Genomic DNA, 19,881 nt, shown 5'->3' with positions numbered 1-19,881 from the left:
TTTTTTAAAGACTATCAGAGATAGCTAGCAAGGTTTCTTCCCTAGAAAGGTAAAACAAGATTACCCAAGGGCATGGCCAAACTGTCTTCTTCCCCTTCTGAGTCTGAGTTACACCCTGCCATACCTGCTGCAAGTGTGACAAAGACAGAGGCAGACAGGAAATAATGTAGAAGGCTGGACATACGTTCCACCATACCGCTCTCCATGTGCTGTGCTTCCCAGCTGAGGATAGATTTATGTCACCACAAGTTCCTGACCAAGTCGGAGCCACCACCTACAAAATGCTGGAGTGCAGCATCTGCACTCTGGGGGAAGACACACACTGGCCCAGGAAGGCTGTATGAAGTTTGATAGAGCCAGAGCCAGCTTGCATTGTGTCAGCATCGGCTCAGGGTGGTTACAGCATTTGGAAACCTGATGGCTCAAATCCTGCTGGCCATTACCACCCTTTTCAGTGGGAATGACACCTGTTGCCAAGACAGTAGAAGACACGACAGATCAAAAGGTCCATGATGACACTTGCAGCAACTCTACCAGGAACTAACAAATATTCTTTATGTCTTTATTATTATTTTTAATTAATTTATCTATTCACTTTACATCCTAGTATCAACCCCCCTCTCCTCTTAGAGCCCCCCTCCAAGTTCCTCCCCCTGTTTCTCCCTTCCCTTCTCCTCTGAGAACAGGGAGACCCCCGGGTATGTCACACACACACACACACACACACACACACACACACACACACACACACACACACACACACACACACACACACACACACACACACGCACACGCACATGCACACACATTGCATCAGTCACTGCAGGACTAGGCACATCCTCTCTCATTGAGAACAAACAAGGAAGCCCAATAAGAGGAACAGGATCCACAGACAGGCAACAACTTCAGGGACAGCCCTTCCTCCCAGTTTTGGGGGACCTTCATGAAGACCAAGCTGCACATCTGATACATATGGAGGGGGTGGGAGGGACTTGAACCAGTCCTTGCTTGCTCTTTGGTAGGTGGTTTGTCTCTTGGAGCCTGTAAGGGTCCAGGTTAGTTGACTCTGGTTGTCTTCCTTTGGAGTCCCTGTCCTTTTCAGGTCCCTCAATCCTTCCACAAGACTCCCTGAGCTCCATCTAATGTTTGGCTATGGGTCTCTGCATCTGTTTCAGTTAGCTGCTAGGTGGAACCTCTCAGAGGACAGTCTATCAAATATTCTTATTCAAGTTGTTTTGGTGAGATTTCCAATACATGAAGCTGTATATATTTTGATACACACACACACACAAATCTCTAACATCTCAGCGTTTGCATACGCATGGTAACAATTCTATCTGAATCTCTTCACTCCTCAGTTCATTCATTCAGCAAATGTCGGATTGATGCCCCATGCCCAGCGATCTGTTAGGTGTTTGGGTTCCAGCAATGACCAAATTAGATGAATCCTCTGCCCTCTCAGGACATCGATCCCACCAAGAGGCTGCAAATTTCAGCTGTGGAGCCAGCCCACCATACTACAGCATGCCAAACTATGTCAATGACCCCCAAAATGTAATACATTCTCCCTTCCTCTGTTTCCTATTCAGCAACATGCAAATGGCATCACACGGCTGACCTCACAGCACTCTGCAAAAATTAAGTAAGTTAACACTGGTAACTTAACTTAATTAACATTTAGAAGACCTAGAAAACACTAAGCACTCAGTAAGTTGCCCATTATTGGACAAATGTTACAAAGAAGTTACACAGCACAGAAGAAAGTAGCAAAAAGGGGGGGGGGCTCAAAGCTTTGCCCTTCCTTTGACCTAGCAAAGTGGCGCAATTGTAGAAGAGCAGGAGACACAATGTGTGTATTGCGGGGTAGGGGGAGATCACCGCCTATGACAGGCAGTCGGTGTGAAATCCCTGACTTTGGATGTAGCTGTGAGTGTAAAGACTAAGCAAGAGGCCATGGTGGCGGCAGGACTTGTTAAGGGGGTCAAGGATGTGGCTGATGGCTATGCAGACTACTGATTAATTGTCAGGAGACAGGATTCACAGAACCGAATCCTTGCTTGGCTGCCGGGCACCCTCCAATTTTCCTTTCATGTTCAAGGACAGGGACCTGGGGACATGGAGGTGTGGGGTGTGCTATCTTGTGAAAAGTTTCCTTCATTTCCCAGTATAGGAAGATCAGATTATACTATTAAATATTTAAGTTCTGTCTTTTTATGACTGTGCATTTTTTATATTGTGGCTCTATTTTAACAAATTATCCTCTCTTTTTCTTCATTCCAGTATTATTCCACAAAACAAAGGTGTAGTGTGTATCTAATTAGTTAATATTGTGTGCTCACAATTATTTCCTTAGGATAAGCTCTCAGAAGTGAACATTCCGGAACTTACTACACACAAAGAAACTTTTCTTTTGGTTGAGTGTTGCAACGTTTAAGAAATACCATTATAGGGTGTGGACAGATGGTTCAGCGGTTAGAGCACTGACTGCTCTTCCAAAGGTCCTGAGTTCAAATCCCAGCAACCACATGGTGGCTCACAACCATCTATACTGAGATCTGATGCCCTCTTCTAGTGTGTCTGAAGACACCTACATTGTACTTACATATAATAAATAAATATCTTTTTTTAAAAAATACCATTATAGAAACAAGAAAAGGGATAAATTGAAAAAAATTACTAAGAATTTCTACTGTTTAGTTGCCTGGGAAAAAAGCTGTATAACTCATCTTTCACAACAAAAATAAAACCTTGAATATAATTATAGTAATAGACCAGAACATTTTGTTTTAGATTCAGAAATGTTCTACCCTAAAACGGCCCCTATATACTCTTAAAACTAGTTCTCAGCCATTAATGAAAATCTCTACATTGTGTATAATATAGATTCTATGCTAAGATTTTATCAGAAAATAGTTAAAAGAGGTTTGTTCAGAAACTATCAAAATATAATAGTGTCATAAAATATTGTTTTAAAGAGCCAAAAGTTTCCCATTAAAAGCATATAAACAAGGTATATACAAATCCATTGATGTGGTAATAAAGTTTCATATCTCGCTTACATGCACATAACTCAGAGAAGCAATGGGTAATGATCTGACTGAGGACCCACATGGTGGCTGTAGCGTTAGGCCAGTGGCTATGGAGTTATTTGTCATTCCAATGTTTATTGAGCAGCAAGGTCCACAGCACTGTGATAGACAATGAGGATTGGTAGTTCTGTCTTTCGCATAGCTCTCTCCAGTACCAAGGACAGCGAATGGATCAGGCACCCCAGCGTGCTTTCCGTGGTCTGTGCCCTCCTAGAGCACAAAGCAAGGACTAAGAGGATGACCTCATCTGGCATCAGGCCTGGGAAATATGCCACAGGGAAGCAGTGTCTGGAAAAGTAGGAAAGAAATCTGGAAAATAAACTAGGGGCTGGGGAAGCTACCTCCGTGGTTAAGAACACTTGATCTGCTTCCAGGGGACCCATGCTCACTTCTCAGAACCCACGAGGCTGTTCACAACTGTCTACAGCTCCAGGTGTTACCAAGAGTCTGGCTCCAAGGGCGTCAGACAGGCACACGGCATACACATACATGCAGGGAAAACACACATAAGACACAATTTTAAAAAAAAAAAAAAAGGAAAGAAAAGAAAGAAAAAATTATTAAGTGTAGCAAAAATGTGGTGCCCTATGGCCAAAGTGCAATACAGAGTTACAAGATGGAGCAGACAGGGGTTGGGGAGGAGGGATGGGAGCTAACCTCCACAAATGTCAGAGTGGTAATAGAGCAAAGACCAGCTGCAAAACAGTTGGGACAATGCTGGCCCGTGCTGAGCAGAATGCAGCTCCTGGGAGCATTCGCTAATGCAAGAGATCTTCTTAGGCCTGGAGTAGCTAGCAATTAAGACTGAAGACCTTTGCTCACAGTGCTACCATTTTAGCAGATTTGGGGAAGCCCAAAGTATAAGGAATCCCACAGAGCATGTGCTGGCTCAGGGGAGATGTTCTGAGACACTGAGTAAACTTCACTGGGTAGGATGGGGGAGCAAGAAGTGGTGACAAGCCAGAGAAGAGTCAGAGATAACAAGGCTACCTGGGTGTACAGTTTTTCAACCTCAGGATGGTACAGAAGGGTACTTCTACCTCAGGATGGTACAGAAGGGTACTTCTACAACCCTTCCAGCTACTTCTTCCAGTACAGCTGTTGGGCAAGTTATGATACACCCAATCCTACACTAGGCTTTTTGTTAGATAATTTTGCCCAACTATACAGGCTAATACCAGTGTTTTGAACACATTTAAATCAGGTGAGGCTAATCTATAACGTTCAGTAGGTGTATTAAGCGAGTATCTGGCTTTTTGGTACTTCCAATTAATCAAGAGTTTTTAGGGGGTAGGCTCGTTTTAATTTTAGAAGCACTTGTTAAGTATAAGGACTCTCTTCACATGTTGTTACCTTCAGCCTGTTAAGGTCACTTGGCTTACAATAAAACATCAGGTACCAGGGCTTTAGGAACTATGTAGATACATACACCTCAAAAGCTTGAGTTCTTCACAGAATGTGCATCATGGTTCCCGTGAATGTTTAACATTAACTATAATATGCTTGTCAGTGACGCTAAGGCATAAAGTCCTAGCCATCTCGCCATCCAGCCACTGAGATAACGTGGGACTAACGGGCAGATGCGCATGCCCTCTTCCAGGCTGTACCTGTGCTTTCTCTTTAGTTTGCATCTTAGTGTGTCATAAGACACGATCAGGAGAAATGCTTCTTTTATTTTTTTTAAAGATTTATTTTATTTATTTTTTATGTGTAGGAGTACACTATAGCTGTACAGATGGCTGTGAGCCATCATGTGTGTGGCTGCTGGGAATTGAACTCAAGACCTCTGCTGGCCTCCGTTCGCTCTGGGCTCCGCTCGCTCTAGCCTAATTCACTGTAGCTGTCTTCAGACACCCCAGAAGAGGGTGTCAGATGTCATTATGGGTGGTTGTGAGCCACCATGTGGTTGCTGGGATCTGAACTCAGGGCCTTCAGAAGAGCAGTCTTCCGCTGAGCCATCTCCCCAGCCCTGAGAAATACTTCTGCATGTATACAACAGCTACTTTGTCACAGCCCCAACTCTTCTGTGTGTGATCTGCTTGGGAAAGACCCTACATGACTTTTACGTATTTGTGACGTCCAACGCAACAAGGTAACCAGGTAAAGGTTTGTGTGTTTTGGGTTTTGTTGACATGACTCCTAGGGAGTTCATAGTCAAATGTAACATTCAGAAATGTCTTTCACTGTACTGGGTGTCGCCTTGCTGGCCCTACCTAGTTTATTAACATTTCTTCCATGTTTTTACTGGTTAAGTTCACTTAAATTTGATTTTTTTTTTGAAGGACTGGCAAGCACATACTTAAATAAGCAAGAGTCCCACAATACTTTCAGAAGTCAGGGTCATTTAAAACTTCAAGCTCTGGTGGCTCAAAATGGCTTTGCTTCCTCATAGCTGAAAGAGCCAGGACATATGAACACACTATAGCATCCTCCCTACAACGCTGACACCACTGATCCACTTAAGCCATGCCGTCTTCCCTCCAAGCTAACATGAGATCATCCCCTCTTGATGAAGGGTGACTAAACCACAGAGAGGCCAACCAGATTGCTAAATATCACTCAGTTGTGTAGGCAGGTGACAGCAGACCTGAACTCAGTCATCCTTTACATCAACAGGATGAGATAGCACTTGTCACCTTGTGCAGAAACAGCAGGACAAATGTCCATTAAGCACAAGAGCATATGTTTGCATATTGCCTGGCTACTCTATGGGCTCTAGGGAATAATTACATTCTTTTATTTCCAGCTATTCTTGTGCCTGTTATTTGGTTTCCCTCAGTATGCACGGCATGGGGTATCATTTTTAAAGCAATGGCTAATTATATACACAAAGTTACTTTAAATATTTTTTGCTATAATTTTATTGGCAGTGTGTCCAAATGTCTATTCCTTTCCAGACCTAATTGGATAAAAAAAAAATTTTTTTTGTTCTGGTGGAAACCCGTAAGAAGTATACCAGACAAACACATCACCTACTAATGAACAAATCTTGCTCCAAAATGAAAGTTTTCACTTGGACGCTTCTGAATAAACAAAAACCTACCCATATATCACTTGATTGTCAGGAATGGATGACCCAATTCAACAGGAGAAGTTCCATATTTCCATATTTGAAACAACATGTAAAGATGGTTCTCTCAGGCCGGCGGTGGTAGTGCACGCCTTTAATCCCAGCACTTGGGAGGCAGAGACAGGAGGATTTCTGAGTTCGAGGTCAGCCTGATCTACAGAGTGAGTTCCAGGACAGCCAGGGCTATACAGAGAAACCCTGTCTCGAAAATTTAAAAAAAAAAAAAAAAAAAAAAGATGGTTCTCTCAAATAATCTTGCCCCCTGTCCTCCTCAGACAGGAGCTGTGGGATGCAGCCTTATCTTTTAGAGAGATTGTAAGTTGACTACAGTAACTTCAAGTCTTCTGTCTTTTCATCCTTATTTCTGAAACATTTTTCTCCAAAGTCACATACAAACTTAGGTTTGAGCTGGGCAGTGGTGATGCACGCCTTTAATCCCAGCACCAGCCTAGTCTACAGAGTGAGTTCCAGGACAGCCAGGGCTATACAGAGAAACCCTGTCTCGGAAAAAAAAAAAACAAAAACAACAACAAAAAAAAAAAACAAAACAAAAAAAACCTTAGGTTTGAGTAGACCTCAGTGTTCTTTAATGATTGAACAATCTGACAAAGTCACATATCCTGTGATGTACCAGGCCAATCAATCATCCCTCCCACCTTGGAAGGAGGTGGCCCACTACAGTCACACCCTCAGCATTGGAGGGATCTCCAAACGCAGAGTAAATTCACACAGCACGATATCCTGGCAACCAATAAGGTCACTACATCTTGGGAGGTCAGGAAAGAAAGGCTGGATGTTAAACTATTGGCTTTTATCACACCAGGAAAACTTCCCTAGCAACACCAGATGCAAAAGCTTTCACAGGGTCTCACCCCTCCAGAGTCTGTGGCAGACAGAGCACAACAGTTGTTCTTCTGGGCCCATAAAAAGGGGTACTACTAAGACCCCTGACGAACTGATAGAGAGGCTTCTCACGGTTAGAGAAAGTAGAAGGGTCAAGAGAAATCAGCTGGCTAATTCCCTTCACCTTTGCCAAAGAGATTAAGAGCTAAATATATTGTGTGCCACAGCTCTGAAGCCCTGGGAGGCAGAGCTGACCAAGGGCAGCTGCAGATTTCACACCAGCATGGGAGCCTGCAACCCCATGCCTAGTCAGAATCAGAACCTGGACACTTGGTCTCCTGAAAACCCAGAATGCTTCTATTACAAAGACCAGTGAATTCCCATGTTCAAAATGTCCACACACAAGTACCATGAGGCAACTGGACATATTCGGTAGATGCTAGCAAAATGTGAGTCCTCATAAGATGGAAAGCAAAGGCTAGAGAAAACTGTGGTTGGTTAAGAGCAATTTCAACTGCATGGAATGTTTTGCCTACTAACTTCCTGTGTGGTGAAGCTCTGGTTCCTTTATAGCCAACATACTGCAATGCTCTAAATATGACTTCCATCTGGCCAAAATGATGAATCACAGCTATTTTTATTGTAGCCAATGCATGATCATGGCTTATCCAATTCCAAGGGTCAATAAGTAATATTTAATTAACATCTTCATAAATTCTATAATCAAAGTGTATATCATTCCACTCCTTGGGCAACTGTGATGAAGGTTTTATTTATTTTTTTTGCCTCAAATATAATCCTAAAAGAATATTACAGCATTAAAAGTCCTGTAATGCTTAATAAAACCCTAGAACTTTTTAGTTCTGCCATAGATTGTGTTCTTGGTACATGAATCAAATTCTAAGAAGCGTGTTTTTGCTTCTAATAGTCAATTTGGAATTTCTATCACTGTCAAAAAGGAAGTGGACAAAAATAGGAGATGCAACAGACTGCCACAGAGGAACATACTTACGTCACTCGGGAGAAGTGGCAACACTGCTACTGAACCTCCTGAATCACGCGTGCCCTGGAGAGCAGCACTTCAGGGATCTGCAAGTGAGGGGCTCGCCTCTGCCAAGCACACCAACCACATAGGCTAACCTCACTATGGCTGCACAAGCAGCAAAGGACGGAAGCTTGGCACTGCTCAGCCTGGAAGGTTCCTCTGGGGAATACAAAAGTTCCATGGGGGTGGGGGTAATTTTACTTATGTTCCTTTGAGTTATTTGGCAGAGCACTCACTTACCATTTGGTGTATTACCCTTTGACCTAAAATGCAAGGTATTTACGGGTCAGAGCAAGAGTAAGGGCTCCTCCTCTACTGACTTAACAGAGGAGATGATTTCAGAAGGGAATAGCGGGACGTAAACACGGCCAGCTCGTAATCAGTCATCTCAGAGAACAAACTCCATATTCACTACCATGGAGTGGAGAAGTGGTGTCGCTGGGAACTGCTGCCCATCATTCATTGGGTTTATGTTTGTCCCAATCCAGATGTGCTCAAGCAGAGGACTCCCAAGGCCTGCCAGCCATGTGGCCAGATGTGGGGCGTAAAATATTCTAATTTGTTCCCTTCTAAGTAATGAAAAAAGTCACACCATCTAAAAGGAAGTCCTATGCACAGTCTACAATTACCACGGAAGCCAGATCTGCGTGAGTCACCCTACTGCCTGCACAAGACAACTTGGCTACTGGAGAATCCTGATTAATGGCATTAAACGGCATTTTTAAAACACCAGAGTAACAGCCTGACCTGCCAAAATTCATTATTTTTTTCATCATATCACCAATTTTTTTTTTGGCCTTGGCTATATAGCACCTTCCACAGAGAATATGAAGATGAAAATCACATTATAGTGCACTTGAAGTCTATATACTGTTGGGGAGGTTGGATTAAGTAAGTCAGCTTCAGATTTGTACACTACCCTGAAGCGGTCCTGGATTGCTCTGGGCTATTCTGAGACTCCAGGTTGTTTTCTCAATACAAATGCAATTAGTTTGTGGACTGTACATTAAGAGCCTTCTGTAAAACACAGGTGACTGGGATCCAAGGTAACGGTCAGATCTCAAGGCTGATGTACCCACCTGGCCACTAACAGCAATCCCAAGGCTCCGAGTCCAGATAGCTCCCTCCCGCCTCCCGGTATTAGACGCCAGGAAAATCTGCTACGCTTTAATGTCCAGCCCTGAAACGCCCACAGCTCGGGCTGGCAGAGTTCATGAAGAGCGAGGGCGAATTCGCTGCCCGTTACTTTATACTCTCATCGATACAAGACAGCTGCGGCTGATCAGTCGGTCACGCATTTGAATTTCGACCCGGGCCCCGGATCGCCATCCATTTGAAAAGAAGGAAGCGACATGCGGTCGGCTGGCACCACATTCCCGAAGTGTTTTGAGTTTCGGGTGAGAATCGCTAAGCAGCCGCGGCGCTCCGGGTTCCCTTCTACCTGCGACACTCTGCGCCCGCCTAGGCACCTCCTGCTGCTCTTCCCCACCTCTTCTAACTCGGTATAGAGCCCCAGCCCCTGCCTCGGATCCCAGCGGAGCATCTCCCGCCACCCAGCCGCTCCTGAGGATGGGAGAGAAATCCCGTGCCCCGCCCGGCCCCACCTGGCCGGCGCCAGGCAGAGGAGCCGGTGCCTGCCGCCCCCCCACCCACCCCCCAGCCCTTCGCCGCGCAGGGCTGTAATAATTACATCCTCATTATTTCTTCTGCGATCGTTAGGGAAAGAGCCCGAGAACAGCAACAGCAGCTGCCGGGGGAGGCTTAGTTACAAAACCCTGCGCTGGGTAGCGCTTCGCTTAGCAACCACCCCTAAAAAAGCCCCCGTGCTCCCGGCTCGCACTTGGAGAGCCCAGCAGCGGCCACCCCCTCCCAAGCCCGAGGCCCAGGCCCTACCCGGCGCGACGACTGTTGCAAAGGGCACAAGTGGCCCCTCCCCGCATCCGCGACCCCAGTGCCCAGTACCACCGGCTCCAAGCACCTTCCATCCATTCCCAGTCTGGGTCCGGTGGCCACCTGGGCTTGGGGGAGGGGAACCCAGGTCGCACCCCACTACCCCACCAGAGCCCCTTGCTGGCCGGCGCCCCGGAATGCACCCCCTTACCCGGCCTCGCGGAGCGGGGAATTTCACACCTCCGCCTCGCTCCTGCACCCAGGGAGCCCGAATGCCAACAACCCTGCCTGCCGCGGGGCGCTGCAGCCCGGAAGGACCCCAGTGGCGGTCCCCGGAGCACCGGTCGCCCCTGGGGTTATTCTCGCACTCTCGGAGCGCGTTCCTAGGAGCCTCCTACCCCCCAACGCAGCCACCTAGGCAGGGCCCACGCCGGTCCGGCTCGCAGCACCGCCCCCTCCCTGCCCCGACGGCACTCGCCACTTAGCGCCCAGGTCCCCGCATCCCGGTCCCCGCGGCCCCGCGAGTCTCGCACCTTCCACAGAGCGGACATCCTTGGGCTTTCCTAGTTCAATGGGTGCGGAGCGACATGGCAAGGTGGCCACCTCTCAGGCCAGGCGGCACGCACAGCACTGCCGCCAGCTCCCAAGCTCGAGAATCCTTGGGTCGGTGCGTCGATCCGCAGTCTGTCTGTCCCCCGCCGCCGCTGCCGCTACCGCTATCGCCTCCACCACCGCCAGCGCCACCACCGCCGCCGCCGCGCGCTCCGACCCCGTTCGAGCCCGGCGCACGGTCGGTCCTCACGGCCGGCGCCTGCGCACTCGGCGCCCGGGGAGGCACCGGCGCACTGGGGGGCGGCCGGTGCGTGGCTCCATCTGAGGAAGGGCCCAGCGCCGCGCGCCTAGGGGGAGCGCTCAGGCCGCGCTGCGGCTGCCAATGGCAAGCCTGGCCCGGAGGTCGCATGGCGCGCACGGCCCGGGAGCCCGCGCACAGCGGGTCCCAACTGTTGCGCGCAGAGCATTGGGTCACTCCAGGACAGTGATGGTTCCTGGCGGGGGAGCGGGGAGGTCCCACGCCGCAAGTGCTGCGTGTGTTTGTAGGTCAGCGTGGGAACCCATAGGCAAGCCAATGCGCCTGGGAAGGGCCAGCTCAATGTGAACGGAGATGTGGGATCTGCACACGCATCGGCACACCGAACTCTGCCTGGTGAAAGCCCGTTGGGCTCCCAGGTCACGGAGAGGGAGCGATGGAAGATAGGAGCTCTCAGCACGGGCCACTGACAGAGCACAGTGCTGATCTGAGCGCTGAGAACTATGACCTCTGTTTCCACCTGTTACCTCCCAGCCGGTAAACTACTGCTTCTGTGCTCGCTGGAATCAGGGGTCCGCCAGTGGCATCCCACCACCTTGAACAGCAATCTTTACGAGTAAGCCTGGTCCAGACACAGGGGAAAGCAGCTCTGAGATACTGTCAGCCCTTCTTTGCTGCTAAAGCACATAGAGCTATGAATTGTGGAATTGGAAGCAATGAAAAAAAAAATCCTTTTATCTCAGAGAAGTCGGAAAGACAACCAAAAAGAGTCTGGCAAATTCAGCAAAATTAGCCATCTCTTGATGAACCCTAATTAGATTTACGGGGATATATATCCTTTCCAGATCCACTGAAGAGTCAAGAAAAGTTTCTGTGACCTAGAGTACAATGTGCTGGCAACTGAAGACATATAGTTTGACACAGGGCTCTGGGACTATTACACCTACTTAACCTTAGGCAAGTCACTGGGCTCCATGCAAATGTAATAGGGGGCTTTTGTTTCCGTTGTCAAGAAGTTTAAATGTGACAGAAACTTCATCAGTAAAGTGAATATTTACAGAAAGGTGAATGGGTGGCGAATAGAGGAGAGACAGGTGACAGCCCTGTATTTCCCAAAATTCCAAGATCTTTTCCATAAAAACAACCTTCGTGAGATGTTTTGCCTATGGTCAATCAATCAACTGCAGTGCACTTTAAAAGCAAAATACTAAAGTGTGTGAGATACACAAACGAATCAAGGATATCTGATAGGACTTCTTTCTACTGTTTGGATTCCACTATCAAAAAAAGTGAAATACGGCTTTCCAAACCTCGAATAAAAATCTAGATTGCATATCAAGTTTAAGATTCTAATATCCATTTTTCTCCTCATCTCCCTGGGTGCCCCATCTTCCTCCTCCTCTCCATGGGTGCCCCATCTTCCTCCTCCTCCTCTCCAGGGGTGCCCCATCTTCAATTCTTTATTTGCTAACTCAGGCAAAGGAAAGCAGCCCAGTGGTGCTTGCCGTGGTACTTCTGCGATGTGGACTTGTGACCAAAACAAAAAAAGACATTGTCCCTGGGCTCACATCCAGTGTTGGGATGGAGCCACTTGAAGTTATAGGAGTAACATGTGGCCATGAATGACATCTGCTCCTATGAAAGAAATACACAATGTTATTGGAAAAGGAAAAGGATGGGGAATGGTTTGTAACCTTAGGGAAGGATTATGTGGTACCATTACATACAATCTTCCTCTAGGTTTGCCCCACAGCAGATCCCAAGACGTGGATTTGAGTGTAGGTGACTTATGTGAAAAATTTATATCTCTGGAAACTAAACAGAAATAAAGAGTGGGAAACAGAAAGAAAGATAATAAAAGATTAGTCACTGGGGTGATCTTTTAGGCAACAAGGACTCAATCCTATTGAAGATTCTTAGTGGAACAGTCTGAGATACACTTCACAATTTCTTCCATCCTCCCTCTCCCCTTGACTCCCCCTACTGAGCAACTTGGATAATGTCAAAGAAAGCCATCAGAGAGTTTGAGTTGAAAGAGGTAAAGCCAGAGGCTGACTTCTGCCCAAGCTCCCAGGAAGAACAGATTCAGGAAACAAGAGAATGAGGTGGGAGAAAGTTCCAGCAATGGGAAGAACAGACCAGAGGATCCAGAAACAAAGAGAGACTTACCTTTTCTTCTAAATGACTAGTTAGATTAGGACGTATTGTCTGTGCCCTGGACTGCTCACTGCCTGAGGGGGTTGGAGGTGAAGTGACTCAGTCAGAGTCAAGGGACACAGACTCCAAGAGTGCAGCAGCAAGCTCATCCAAGCACTATGGCAAACTCCTTGAATACCTTCCACCCACACCCCATGGGTCCCAAGAAAGCATCTCTTCTAAACAGCAGCTCCAGATTGGCTGGCATTGTCTGCACCAGCAATCCTTGATCTTTCAGGAAGTCTTCAATTAGATCCTCCTGCAGGAGATGCTTTCAAAGCTGTGTGCCCTTCCTACTCCCACTCCCACCCCCGCACCCCTACCCCCATGTTTACATAGAGGTGGCCCTGCTGTTCTTGTTACAAGGAAGAACTGAGAGGCCATGGTGAATGTGGACTGACAGACAATGAACTGGGAAGTTCTATAACACATTTAAAGGACTTGGAATAATGTCTTAAACACAGCATAATTTTGTGGGAGATTTTAACCAGGACATTAGGATTTTCTTCAAGTCACTTGTAGACAGAGATGGTTTTATTTCTTCTTTCTCAACATATTATCTTTTTATTTCCTTTTCTTGTCTCATTACATTAACTAAGGTTTCTAGAATGATATTGAAAATCAGTTCTTAGAGGGAATATCATTCTGGTCCTGTAATGGGCTACAGTGAGTGACTTTTTAAATTTTTTTTATGTGTATGAATTTTTGCTCAAATGTATGTAAATGTACCAGTGTTCATGCACAATGCTCTTGGAGAGCAGAAGGTATCATATCTCCTAGAAATACAGTTCCAGATGTTTGTGAACAATCATGTGATGCAGGAAACCAAACCCAGGTTCTTCCAGATGTTTGTGAACAATCAATCATGTGATGCAGGAAACCAAACCCAGGTTCTGTGCATGAACAGCAAGCGTTCTTAACCACTGAGCAATCTCTCCTGCCCTAGGGTGATTGCTTTAGATATTTCAAAGATCTTTTTGGTTGGTATGAACAGAAGAAGTTGGTATGGTAGAAGGGTAAGAGTGAAAAACAACAGCAGGAGTGGGGAAGAGATCAACTTGAAAAGGAGACAGATTCGATGGGGTCCTTCTGAGTAGATCTGTGGGGACTATGGGAGGAGAGACAGAGGGATCCACGTTTCCAAGGCTAGTCTGGCATCTGGGTGGATGGTGCTCGTGGTCGACTGAGAGTGATGTGAGAGTCCTGGTGGTCGACTGAGGGTGATGTGAGAGTCCTGGTGTTTACTGGAGTTCTTGGGAGTGTAGTAGAAGCTGGTGTGTTGGTCTACATCTGACATCTTCTGCCCTCTTTAACCAGCAGGTTTTTGTGTCTAGTATTCCAAAGGTAGTAAAGACCTGCCCTGAACAAACCCGACTGTGGATCAGGGACTCTCTTCTTTGACTTGGCCACAGGACAGTTGTCACTGGTTATCATCTCTAGTCAGTCCTGGGATAGAGCTGGGGCCTTTTCATCTCTTAGCTTTCCAAAGGTGAGAGGTCTTCAAGGCTCAGTTCTTAACCACACTGGTTCCCTCCACGATCTCCTAAGTTTATGCATCAAAAGCCACACAGCACGATTTAACGAAGGGCTTCCTGAAGGACCCCCGTGATCAGCCTGAAACCCCAACTTTTCAGCTTCTGAACCAAAACTCTGAACCCATTTTAACTTTCCCTTTTCTACCCAAGACCAGTCTGATGAGTCAGAAAATCTCCTTTGCTTTGCCTGCAAACACCTCACTCTGACCACTCTTCCCCCAGCCTTCTGTGTCACAACTCAGATGCTAACTACCAACATTTTCCTTATGGCACCGGGCTGGCAATGGACTCTCGATTCAGCTGATGCAGCCTCCTCTCCGAGGAGAGGTTGAAGCCACTTAACACTTAGGTGGGTCATTTCACTTCCAGGCTCAATGCATCAATCTTCCACGTCTCTGTGGAAAGTTCAAAGTCGCGTCTTCCATGATCTTCACCAGCAAAGTAGAAGAAAGCAGCAGAGACCTATTATTAGATACTGGTTTCTTGATTTACTTCATGGTTTACTCAAAGCACCACTGTACTACTTATTTGTCAAGCACATATTCACTAGCTACTTGGAACATAATGACCTGGAGAAATAGTAGAAACACTGGGTCACATTACCCTTAACCTGCCAACTGCTACTTACGCGTCTGTAAAATTTCACTTGCTTGCCCACCCCACCTTGTGGTTTTAGAGTATAAAACCCAAACACAAACTGGAGCCCAACCCAGGCCTTTCAGGAGAAACCCTGGCTTGAGTCCATCCGTGACATCTCTGCAGTTCCACTCTCATTGATGTCCGAGTGTTCCAGAGAATCCTGGAGCAGCAGCAGGCGTGCCTTCTCTCTTCTCGTATCCAAACCTGCGTTAGATTTCCAAACGCAGGTAGGTAGGCTCTTTTCTGTTTTGAGCATTTTCTTCATAACATCATGTCTTCCTCTTTCATCTTCCCAAAGATGAAACCAAAGACATTTGCTCCTGCATTATTTCTCTTCAAAGAGCCCATCTCTTTGGGGTATGGTCCTTACAGTGTTCTTGGTCATGATCCTCTGTCTGACCTTTCACGTATGTTATCACACCACCCTGCAGACCATGTAGAAACTTGGCGGTCATGTTTCTGAAGACGCAGTTCGAGGGCGAAGAGTCAGTTTCAACAGGGAACAAGGGTTTCAGAGCGGTAACATTGCTAAGCTAAAAGCAAAGTGGAAGACGACACAAAGAGAGGGCTCCGTAGACGCGAAGCAGAGGAGCACCTACGGCGTGCGGGCGCAGCGGTCCAACCAGCAGACCTGGTGAGGGGCGCGCGGAACGGATAGCAGAAGTCTGGGAAACCTTATCTTGCCTCACGCTTCCAAGTCTTCTCTCTCTCCCCAGCAACCTTTCTCCAGCTTGCACCCCAAGTTCCGCAAGTGTGCAGAGCCGGTACTGTCCCCAGCTGAGTCCTGGCCGACGTCCATCACAGGGACAAACGGCAAACCGCAGGAACCGAGCTTTGGCGGCCACCTGCCTTCCGCGCAGGCTCCAGAGCCAGGCTCCTAGAGGCCGAGTTTAAACCACACCCAGACCTCATACGAACCAATCCACCCCCAGATATGGATGATTGACATCCGGCGGCGGGGAATTCGGGTCCGGATTAGGCACTCCTAATGCTGTGGGCGGGCCTACGCGAGAGGAATCCGGAAGCGCCGCGCCATTGGTGCCGGCTGGGGCTGGGGGTCCCGGCTGGGGTCCAGAATGTCTTCTCTTCGGAAGCAGGGTAGGCAGGAGCGCGGAACGCGGACGGAAATTGGATCTGAGATAGGGGTGGCGGACGTGGTAGGCTGATGGCCCTGAACACTGGGGGATCGTGGGGCTACAGGAACCTTGAGTGCCTAGGGCAGGATGGGCCCTGAGGTACCCATCTCGTGGTGGCTTCCCTCTCCTGCTGGCTGGGCAGGGCGCTGTCGCAGCCTTTAGGGGTCTTCATTGCCCTTGGAGCACACTAGTGGAACAGAGGCCTCCGGAGCCATAGAGAGGACTCTCAAACCTTTGCCTAGTAAAAGCGCTGGGGCGGAGCTGGCGGGTGGGGATGGGCATTGGGGTGGTGACGGAGGACACAAGACCTAGTGTCTGGAGGGCTACCTTTACCTAGGGCGGCCAGGCCAGGAGTCATCTCTGGGTTAGTGCCCTGAGGTCCTGGAAGTGCAGTTCATGTGATAGGAGTAGAGACTGTGCGGCTTTTCTGTGTTTAAAGCATGCTTCTCTCTTGGGTAATGGGAGGGAGGTGGGGGAGACTAGTGGCAACTGTATGTAGTTAATAAGTGTCTGCTTAAACAGCAGGAAACTAATTTCTCAGCAAGCAAGAAAGCCATGAACAAATTAGTATAGTCCCCGTTCCGCGTTGTCTTAACTAGCGACTTCCACTTCAGCCTCAGTGACTTCTTAAGTTTCACCAAACTGCATGGGGGGAGGGAGTAGTAAGATGATCTCAGGGATCAGAAAGGACCTAACCCTTTCAAAACAGTCAGATGTTATGTTCCAAAATGGACATAAGCGTTCTTTTTCTAATCTTCCCCAGGAAGAGGATGCAAACACTTTATAGGTTAAATGTTCCGCTGTATCCTAGGTTGATTCCACACCTGTGCTTTCTCTTCTTGACATGTTCCAGACACTTCTAAACCTGACATTAAAAGTAAGGAATTAAATCATCTATAAAACACCTCGCCGACTTTAAAACTTTCAAACCTCACTAAACTCAGGTAAAATGAAGGAAAGCTTTTGGTTGTTTTAATCGGACCCTAAACTCCTCTCTGGAAACAGTCTCTTTTTCTACTGGAGAGAATATATGACAAAATTATCAGGTAAAATGTAAATAATTAAAGGATACTGTGTTTGGAGGGACAAGCAGGGAGATTAATACATGTTGAAAGTACAAAATGTAAGTACTCTTCCGAAGGAGTCTGGTGGGTTCCCAGTTCCCGCACAGTGGCTCCCATACCTACTGTAACTCCAGTTCCAGGGGATCTGAATCTAGTCTCCACAGGCCCCAGACACCCACAGGGTACACATGGTGCACAGACATACGTACAGCCAAAGCACCCATGTATGCAGTGTGTGTGTGTTTAAATATACACAAATATATATTTACATATATACACACACATATACATACATACATACATACATACATACGTGGAATATTAACTTCCCCTCTTTTCTAACCATGACCTCCTGAAGAGCCCTGGTCCTGGAAAACAAGCTCTGAGAAGGGAAATGTCCGAGCCCTGAGCAGGAATAAAAATGCTAAGTGCCTGCAATTTGTTGAAGTAAAAGCATGAAAGCGAGCTGATGTGCCTTGGCTCTGCCCTCCTGCCTTGTGTGGAGTTACAGTTAGGAAGATGCCTGGCCAGTGGACAGGTTGTCACGGGTATCACTTAGGGTTCAGGCCCAGCCGTTCCTCAGGGACATTGAATCTCAGTGGTGAAGAGAGGTGACAGGATATTTTTACTATAAAAGATAGGGTCTCATTAGGTGGCCCAGGTTAGTCTTGAACTCACAGTAATCCTTCTGCCTCAGTCTCCCAAGTGCTGAGGTAGTAAGTGAGCAAAGATGCTGGACAATTCTATTGCTTTATATAGAAAGAGAATATGTGCAGAGCTCTGGGTGAATAAATGTTCATTCAACTAGCTAGTGTTTGTGCAGCATCCAGTGCTATGTAAGCTGCCTCAGACATTAGGGGCCCTGCATTAAATCCCCTCCTACAGAACATTGATGTAACCCAAGGCTGGGCCCTAGTGTGGAGAATGGTCCAAGGGTTCTAGACAGTTCCTTCTCCGGGCCCTTGTATAGACAAGAACGCTTGTAAGGCATAAGTAATTGAAGAAATAATTACATGGTGTTTTTGTGGTTTGGTTTTGTTTTTCTTCTGCAAAGTAGATTGCTTCTGTAATGGACCTACTAATACACCAGTTTCTTGTTTCCAGAGTTTGTAGAAAACTCTGGAAAATTAATAGGAAGAGTGTTTTGCCTCTAAAACAACTCTCTTTGAGGTTTAAAAATTAGATATGTTCTATTTTATGCTGGAAAAAAAATGTCCGACCAGTCCTGCAGGACATTGCTTTGGTCTCTGAGAGTCACTTATGCAACCTCGACAAAGACTGGCTCTCCTTAGTCAAAGAGACTCACCTGCAGTAGATGTCTCAGGTGCGGAAGTAGAAAACAGAACCCAGTGGGTTCTGGGTAGAGTAGAATGGGGCTTGTGAACCCACAGCAAAAACCTGGATGTAGGCATTTAAGCCTGAGAAGGCCAGCTAGGGTGCAGTGTGGGGGTTATACGGGGATGGAGGATGGAGGGAGAGAATGAGAGAGATGGGAAGAATGGTTTCTAGGAAAGACTTGGCTTGGTTGGACAAGATACTGAAAACTGAGAGCTAGATCAGAACTCAGGCCAGGTGCAGTGTCTGGACTGGGCAGATTTAACACTGCTATGGCTGAAGACTGCAGAAGGAGCCTTAAAGAAAGGACCTGCATGGTCCGGTAGCCCACACGATGTCATGCAGAATGAGACAGCAGGTTCGTTTGCCTGCAGAGAAAGAGCAGCAGATGTGTAGGAAGGAGACTTTGTGTTTGAAGGACAAGAGAAATACTAAGTGCCTGAAGAATATTATAAATAGTATAACATCCTGCCCTTAAGCCCCAGCTCAGAAAGTTTGAGTCCACAGGACAGGTGGTGTGAAGAAGTGTGCCAGCAGCAGTTTTTCTTTGATAGCCTTGCCATCTGCAGAGCCACAGAACCCACACATGAAAATAAGCAGTTCTCAACCTTCCCAATGCTGTGACCCTTTAACACTGTTCCTCAAGTGGTGGTGACCCCCACCGTAATGTTATTTTGTTGCTACTTCAGAACTGAAATTTTGCTACTGTTATGAATCATAATGCAAATATCTGTGTTTTCTCATAGTCTTAGGCAACCTCTTCCAGGGTCCCTAAGATCTGATGATGGCCTAGAACATCTTTTCCAGTCACCTAGTCTTTATGTCGAACCCAAAATGTGTCTAGTTGAAAAACAATGAATTATTGGTACAAAAATTATAATCTATCTCATGGCTTCAGTTTCTAAGTGCTGCTCACAGCATGGCTCCTGAGTGGCAGCTGTGCATTTCTTAGCTCAGTCTGTCTGGGTGAGAAGGCAGTGCTGTAAGTTGAACAGTTGACCGAGGTCAGATCCTGGTCTGTAGCAGGACCAGCCCACCCTCCTGGGAGTGCTGCCTTCCTCCTGCTACAGTGTAGCGACCAATCCCAACGAGAGCTCTTGCAACCTTTCCTGGTACTTATCTCACTATGGGTAGTTCATTGTGTGGCAACTGCTATTTAAAACCCTCCAAGAGAAAAGGCTTTGAACAAAGTGTACCCAGATCTTTTTTTTTTTTTTTTTTTTTTTTTTTT

At 46.9% G+C, this 19,881-nt stretch overlaps 1 protein-coding gene across 1 annotated transcript in view; it reads left to right on the top strand.

Moving 5' to 3' along the window:
- The first annotated feature begins 16,094 nt into the window (after nucleotides 1-16,094).
- The window catches only part of Erich1 (glutamate rich 1), a 63,084-nt gene continuing 59,297 nt past the window's right edge, over nucleotides 16,095-19,881 (top strand). Inside the window, exon 1 of the mRNA XM_031339170.1 lies at nucleotides 16,095-16,213. Within this exon, the coding sequence (XP_031195030.1) occupies nucleotides 16,192-16,213 (22 nt within the window). The 5' untranslated portion in view covers nucleotides 16,095-16,191. The remainder of the gene's footprint in view (nucleotides 16,214-19,881) is intronic.

Source organism: Mastomys coucha, unplaced genomic scaffold, assembly GCF_008632895.1.
Source record: "Mastomys coucha isolate ucsf_1 unplaced genomic scaffold, UCSF_Mcou_1 pScaffold22, whole genome shotgun sequence".
Lineage (NCBI taxonomy): Eukaryota > Metazoa > Chordata > Mammalia > Rodentia > Muridae > Mastomys > Mastomys coucha.
Note: the sequence above shows the minus strand (reverse complement) of the source record. Positions and strands in the feature narration are given on the sequence as shown.